At 35.6% G+C, this 7,902-nt stretch overlaps 1 protein-coding gene across 2 annotated transcripts; it reads left to right on the top strand.

Moving 5' to 3' along the window:
- The first annotated feature begins 886 nt into the window (after nt 1-886).
- On the top strand, nt 887-3,309 carry LOC114411348 (myb family transcription factor PHL8-like). Of its 2 annotated transcripts, none has more exons than XM_028375060.1 (6): nt 887-1,402; nt 1,521-1,594; nt 1,704-1,761; nt 1,849-1,927; nt 2,041-2,110; nt 2,375-3,007. In XM_028375060.1, exons 1-6 carry the CDS (start codon nt 1,285-1,287, stop codon nt 3,005-3,007), a joined length of 1,032 nt encoding a protein of 343 aa, XP_028230861.1. In that variant the 5' UTR covers nt 887-1,284. The 2 variants fall into 2 exon arrangements, with proteins under 2 accessions (XP_028230861.1, XP_028230856.1); XM_028375055.1 differs by having other exon boundaries at nt 889-1,402; nt 1,518-1,594; nt 2,375-3,309.
- The last annotated feature ends 4,593 nt before the right edge of the window (nt 3,310-7,902 follow it).

Below are 7,902 nucleotides of genomic sequence, written 5' to 3'. Positions count from 1 at the left end.
TTTTTTTAATTTGTGTGTTATAAACTCTTATATTATGCATTTTATGTCATGGTATGGTTCAATTTCCTTGATGGAATACTGCTTTACAATCAATGATGCATTTATATATATACATGACCCTACCGATTGATTGGGTTAGTGCTTAGTTATGTCATGACAAGCACTGAACTGTGGTGATGGTCCCTTAATGAACTTGGGGGGTTGCAATTCCTTTGCACGGATAATGTAACAAATTAATTGTTGCCTGTTCAATGTCTTGAAAAAACAAGTATTTTATTGGTTTCATTTTCATAGTAGCTCCATCTCCATCTTAATCTTTGAAAGGCTTGATAAGTTCTCTTTCTTCTACATTACTTTCTTTGTACAAACATGGGGACTCTGGGTCCAAAAATCCAATCCTAGATTCTTTGATTCCTCCATCCCTACATGGAACAAAAAGAATCTGCCAATGGCACCACAAACAAACACTACATAAAAGAAAATCATAATTAAAGTATTTGACTAGACTTTTTATTTTAAATAATATTTTAAAATATAAGATAAAAATATATATTTAAAAATAAAGTTAAAATTATTCAATGATGTGATAATTTGTTGGACTTGAAGCTATTTTTTTACTATATAGGAAAAACAACTGTCAAAAAATCTTCTTTTAAAAATGAAACTTGAAAGAAAGGTTAATTCATTTAGTTTTCACTTTGAATAGCAAGATGAAAAATATCCTTAACAGCATGCCCATGATTTTATTTTTCCTAAAAGTTTCTCACAGCATCAAGAAAGTAGTACCCTATTATTCATTATGGTGGGCCTACCTAATTCAGTATGGAATCAACCATAGAGATAGATAGTGAAGTGGGAAAACAGCAAGATAAAAACAAACCACACACTTTCCCTCTTTTCTCTCCTTTTAAGACTCAAAAATTGAGCTGTTTTGCTTTCCCTGTTTTTGCTGCATCAGAGATTCTCTCCACCCCATTCAAGTCAAAGAAGAAAGAATAGAGGGAATTTTTCTTCTTTTTTTAAAAAAGAAAAGAAGGAAAAGTTGGTATGGAATGGGATGAGAGAGAGGAAGAACCACAGCTCATGGCATATATTCCCCCAACATAACCCCACTTATGTTTCCTGATATGGAGTGAGATCATAGAACAACACAACCAACTCCAAGTTATAAAGAGAACTATAGCTGGCACATATTGATGCATACATAGCTAAAAGGATCAAAAGGCACATCTATGTTTCAGTCCTTTGCCAGCAAGTAAGTAGTAACTCATCCAAATATAGCAAATGGATCCACAAAGCATGCATTTTGTGCTGTCCACTGATTCCAAACCAAGGCTGAAATGGACTCCTGAGCTTCACCGACGGTTCATTGAGGCTACCAATCAGCTTGGAGGTGCAGATAGTGAGTATAGCACAAACCTTGATCACACCTTATTTACTATTCATATTATTATTATTAATATTTCATAGAACACCTTAGCTTATATTATTTGTCACTCTGTGGCATCATGTGGCAGAAGCAACTCCAAAGAGTCTTATGAGGGTGATGGGAATTCCGGGACTTACTTTGTACCACCTGAAGAGCCATTTACAGGCATTCATTCCCCTTTTGTAATGATATTATATAATTCTTTGTTTTCTATTCACTGAATCAGGAAATCAGGATTTGTGACTTTTTTTTGTTTTTGTGTTTGTGGTTACAGAAATATAGACTTGGGAAAAGCCAAGAACTAGAAACCTGCTCTGACAACAAACAAGAAGGTGACTTATAGCGTGTCTAGTTGAACAGCAAATTATAGCATGATTGATAATTATCTCAGTTGGCATAATATATCCTTTTTGGTGCAGATTACATAGAAACCAAGAGCAGCAGTGATGGCCATTGCAGCAGGGAAATCAGTATTGGGGCCCAGAATCAACTTACGGAGTAATAATTTGAAATTGATCAAATATTTTATTTTATTTTTAAAGGACTATGTCTCATAGGGAAATGGTATTTCCTAGAGCTTTTATTGATCAAGTTCTGTGTTTATTTACCAGAAACATGCAGATAGCTCAGGCACTCCAAATGCAAATGGAAGTGCAAAGGAAACTTCATGAACAAATTGAGGTAGCACATATAGTATGATTTATCAATTTAAACTTGCTCTTATCATGGTTCTAAATTCCGGTCACAGTTTCATTGCATTCCTTGATATTGTGGGAAATTGTGAACAAATGTGATTGATATGATATGACTATAATTACAGTCACACTATAGTAAAAAAAGTTTTATGTTGTGGCTGAAATCACCATCGCCAATCGTTTTTGAAAACCTTGGCTCTTATCTCAATTTGCATAAGGACATGTTAATGAAATTGGATGGTGATTTCAGGTGCAAAAACATTTGCAGCTCAGAATTGAAGCTCAAGGGAAGTATTTACAATCAGTGCTAAAGAAGGCACAAGAAGCACTTGCTGGATACAATTCTTCCCCAGTGGGGATAGAACTTACAAAAGCTGAACTTTCTCAGCTAGTTACCATCATCAACAATGCTTGTCCAAGTTCTCCCATCTCAGAACTGACAGAAACAAGAGGGTTGAGTTTAAGCTGTGGGGAGAGGAAAAGAGACAGAGGCACTATGTGTTCACTGGAAAGTTCCTTGACATCTTCTGAAAGCTCGGGGAGAAAGGAAGAGAAACAGCCAATGGAAGAGATTGTGGAGTTCAAAAGTTCCATTAATGTTTCACTTCAATTGCCATTGATGGAAATTCTCACTGAGGATAAAGCATCCAATGGAGGCTCAAGCAATGAGGCTAGTGGGAGAAAGAGAAGTGCAACAGCAGCAGAATCTGATGATGGTAGCTGTGTTGTTGAGCAACCATGTGGGAAAAGATGTGGCAACAAGTTGAGGAAAGCCAAGTTGTCAGAAATGCTTGACTTGAACAGCCAGTGTCAGAGTGACATGGACTCAACAAGCTCAAAAACATTAGACCTAAATTGCAGTTTAAACTTTTGGGAACCATGAAGATGGTTTTTATATACTTCACTTCCTAATTAATTATATGAACGTATGAAGCAAAATCATTGTCATAAAAGAAATCTGTTTATATAGTATGTATATTTTTATTATTATAATGGAAAAAAGAAAGAACAATTGACTGTATATCCTGGTCAAGAAAAAAGGTGCAACACAAATATAATCATATGGTGTGGTGTGGCACTTGTATATCCTGGTCAAGAAAAAAAGGTGTAACGCACATATAATCATATGGTGTTGTGTACCAACAAGTCATTAGTTCAAATTGTATTGGGTTCGATCCCCTTAAATAAGGTTTTGTGTTCGAATATTGTGAATTGAAAAAACTTAGTTGGAAGGTGAGATCCTAGTCAAAATGACTAGTCAGATTTTCTAACGGTAATTAATCATTAATAAAGCAATAGATACTCAATACCAATAATATGTTATAATAAAAAATATGGTGTGGTGTGGCACCTCTCTCCCACCAGTAACCACTCTCTCTTTTCCAATCTCTTGGTGCTTCTGATATTGGGCCACAGGATAACAAATTTCTGCTGCTACAAGTTGGTAATGGGTACCCACTGGTTTGGTTTAATTATTAGCCTTCTAAAGGCCCTACCAAAATGTGTTGGTAACGTGTAACAAAGATCATTAATTATTCCATTTTGAACCTATTTTTACTTCCAAGTAACTCATCAAGATTGTTGTGTTAGGCACATTAGTTAAGTTTGTTCATATAAAGTCAAATTGATGTTAACTAGACAAGTTTACATGAACCCTCTAAAGAGGAGAAAAAAACTTATGACATGTATATATAATAAGCATTAAGTTGTCGGCAAAAGGAAAAAATGAAGGAACGAATGAATGATGAGTCAAAAACCATGCGCATTTGAAAAATATATTTGATGAGGTCCAAGAGACAACACATAATTTGAATAGCTCATTTTGATAAATCAAATGATGCCCTCCATATACTCGCAAATAAATGCATTATCCATATCAAATTTAGATGTGAAACTTGCAACCAATTAAACAAGTTCATTAGCATCTCACAGCACTTTCGCTTTATTATTTGGAAATTTAGGTCTCTTTCCCTTCACTCTCATGGTAAGCCAAGAATATAACTCACTTGGCTGTTGCCTTGGTGAATTGAAACAATTTGGATGGGTCTCATTTGCCTCTTTCATTTTGTATCTCATCTATATCTTTATTATTGAGAATTCAGATCACTGACTATAGTGCTTTGTTTATATAATTGATTCTAATTATTAGTGTTCTTACCAACTTCATGTAGACTGAGCTCATCTTTCTTCTAGTCTATTATTGTCCACAGTTGCAGATCCAAGACCCTAAGTCAATGAAAATAAATTTTAAAATTTAAAATTTGTGGATTCAAATATATAAATATAGATGGAATAAAATACAAAAATAAAAGATTTTATTTATAATTTTCTGTTAATGAAAACTTCTATTGATGAATTATAAAAAATGAGGGTGTCAAGTGCACCCTTAATGTAGGTCCACTAGTGTGCATTGATCTCCTTGTCTATGTACACTCCTGGGTTGTCCCATATGCTCCTTCATGCATATGATGAAGAACCTTCAATTGGACTCCAATACTCAAGTAGTTTAGTCCGAAATATATATAATGTGTTGTGCTAGATAGATACCTGATGTTTCCTCATTGTCGATTATATGAGTCAAACAAGAGAACTTACCAACTTGGTAACTACTCCCTTCAACCACCCTTTGGGGTGCCCACTAAGAGCATGGAAGTCTCACATTCCTGACTGTTCAAGCTTCGAGATTGTATGATACACAATTCCTTTAAGCTCTTTTGTTCATTTATGAAGGAAAGAGCTTAATTGTATATCTTAAGAATCAATATGGGCAAAGAGTACATTGGTTCATGAGTTATTTACAGTTAAAAGATGAGTATTTTCATTAGCAAAGTTCATTTTGAAATTCAAAATGTTTCAAGCATCACCTTCAAGAAAGTCTAACTCATTTGATTGAGTATTGTACATGAATTGTTGTAAAATTCTAGTTCAATTCCTACTAATAAAAACTGAGATATCCACTGATTTTATTGATAACTAATCTTTGTCAAAGAATCAGGTTGGTTATCTTTAGTGGGACCTCCTCTTCTAACCATGTTTTCCTTATCTACAAGACTCAAACTCAAGATCTTACCTAAGGATCTGAACCAAATGGCATTTAGTTGCAAACAATTATGTACAACAAGATTTTTTTTTTATGCCGAGGAAAAGAAAAACAAGAACAAAAGAAACCCAGGCCTTAGGAACAACACCCCTAAGTCATCAACTAAAAACTTGGGCTGCATAGAAATAGGACAAGTTTCATGAATAATCAACTAATGAATTCCTTGAGCACCATCTTTGGCCAGAGAGTCAGCAACTTGGTTCCCCTCCTTCAAGGTATGCTTCAACGGAAGAGCCCAATCCTACTGCCATAACGAAATAATCTTGGAGACTATTAGGAAACAACGGTGAGTAATATCTACGCCATTCTTGATGAAAGTAAGAGCACAGAGGGAATCGAATTCACAAGTCAAGCTGCGGATTCCTTCAAGCCAGGAAATACTCAAACCGTGAAAGATAGCTTGAAGCTCGGCAAGATTACTGGAAGAAACTCCACACGAATTAGAGAAGTCGACGATCCAAGTGTAGAGTTTCAAGCCAAAAGATAAGGTGCATGCATATTGGGAATTGGATTTTTATCACTAAGGTTTAGGTGGCTTAAATGCAAAGTGGAAAATTGCATTTTACTAGATGAAGCTTATTTGAATAGATGCATTGGAAGTTATTTTTGTTTCAATTTCCAAGAGAACTTATTTATTATAGTTGGTGGCAATCTTCACTTTAAATAGAGAAGAGAATTAGTGGAGAAACAACACATGAAGAGAGAGTGTGTGAGAAGAGAAATAAAGTCACTTTGTCGAGAGAAAAGTATCTTTGTGTGAGAGTGTTATCATTTCTTGTAACCATTGAGTGGGGTACTCAGGTTTGTAGAGTGATACACTATTTGGGATGGGTTACAATCTTGTAATCATTTTTGTGATAGGAAAATATTTTTGAAACAGTTTCATGGACGTAGGCAAGAAGTGTCGAACCATGTTAAATTCTTGTGTTTGTTATTATTTTTCCTATGGTGTAATTTTTGTGTGTGTTCTCAAGATGCTTTGTGGGTGTGGGTAATTTTATTTGTGAGAGCATTGATTACCCAACACCAAGTGCCATTAGAGTCATGAACTAAACCACCAAAACCCACTTTACCTAGGTTACCAATGGCACTATCGTCTATGTTGAACTTAAACATATATACGTTGATCCGATGCAAACTAACAGACCAATCTTTGAGCGCGAGCAACTGTCGACTAAGGAAAAACATGTTGAATGGTGTCATTGAGAGAGAGAATTCTGCTACGAAGAACAAACATGGGATAGTTGTTTGATGAAAAAATTTCTTTGTTCCAAGCCTTCCAAATCCACCAAACTGTTGAAGCAAAGAGTGAGCCATTGCTACCAATTGAGTACTTTTTGATCCAAGCTTAACTATCGGGTTCATAGGGATATCATGCATGTCCAGGTTCAAGAGCTCCCTAATAGAAATAATGGCTTTGGGGAAATCATTGGGAAGGTGAAGAATGGATTCTTCATTGTTGCCACACTTGATACAAAGAGAGTTAAACACAATATGAAGGTTAGTTTTAAAAAGGTTTCTTGGGATGCTTTTATGATCAACAAGCCAAAGAAAATGTTATATATTTTATGGAGTTTGGAGTGGCCAAACCCAGGATCCTCTCCTATCATTGACCACAGTGGATGAGCGAGCTTTTGTGAGCCAACCATAAGCAAAAGAAATCGTGTAAATGTCATTCAAAGCATAACCCCAAGCAACCACATCATGGGTTTCTGCATTGATGAATATGCTTTCTACCTCCAACTTGAGCCACAAAGGACTATCCGTGACCATATTGGACCAGCAACATATCCAATTGTTGTCATCATTAATGTGAATATCATTTACTGACTGGCAAACAATGCCTCTAGAAAACTAGCGATCATACCATAAGGAAACATTCCCCTGGCCCACTCTAATTTTAAAACCTGGTTGAAGAACTGCGATAGCATTTTTAGTGGAAGTCAAGAATAAGAACAACCCAAATCTTATTTGGCTTGTGCAACAAAGTCCATACATGTTTCCCAAGCATAGCCACATTAGCCTCTCTTGTCCTTTTTATACCGAGACCACCTAGCTTCTTAGACTGGGTAATAGTTGGCCATATGACCCAGTGGTTAGTGTTGGATCCCCAAATAAATCTTCTAGAAGAGGTATCAAGAGTATTACAAATACCCTATGGCAACCACATATTCTGCATAGTGTAAATTGGGATGGAATTAAAAACAAACTTGACAAGAGTAACTCTACTAGCCCTGTTAAGAAGTTTATGTTTCCATCCTGCCATATGAGTGTTGACTTTATTCACAATGAAAGCAAAGTGGTTTTTTTCACTCTGCCAGCAACAAGGGGAAACCCAAGTTAATTATCAATATTCTGAGTACATTGAAACCCCACAATACTAACAATTTTTTCCACTTTCCTTCTAGAGGTGTATTCCTTGAGGATAAAAATCTAGATTTTTGCAAATTAACTTTCAGGCCAGAAGCCATGCAAAATGCATTCAATAATCTGCTAATAAGTCTAGCTTAAGCACATGTGTTGTTGAGAAGAGCAATCAGTCATCTACAAAAAACAAGTGAGAGAAGGAGGACCCATTTTAAGCAATTCTTATAGGCCTCCAGTCTTTCTGATCAATTGCCTCTTGAATTAAGTAAGATAATTTTTTCATGCACAAAACAAAAAGATAAGGACAAAGG

Source organism: Glycine soja, chromosome 1 (assembly GCF_004193775.1).
Source record: "Glycine soja cultivar W05 chromosome 1, ASM419377v2, whole genome shotgun sequence".
Taxonomy (NCBI): Eukaryota; Viridiplantae; Streptophyta; class Magnoliopsida; order Fabales; family Fabaceae; genus Glycine; species Glycine soja.
This window is presented reverse-complemented; position numbering and strand designations above follow the sequence as displayed.

What these genes read in the sequence shown, in the direction of transcription:
- LOC114411348 (XM_028375055.1), top strand. Translation starts at nt 1,285, where the DNA reads ATGGATCCACAAAGCATGCATTTTGTGCTGTCCACTGATTCCAAACCA. An exon ending in CTCTGACAACAAACAAGAAG is followed by an intron (nt 1,762 to 1,848) that starts GTGACTTATAGC and finishes TTTTTGGTGCAG; the next exon opens with ATTACATAGAAACCAAGAGC. An exon ending in AACTTCATGAACAAATTGAG is followed by an intron (nt 2,111 to 2,374) that starts GTAGCACATATA and finishes TGGTGATTTCAG; the next exon opens with GTGCAAAAACATTTGCAGCT.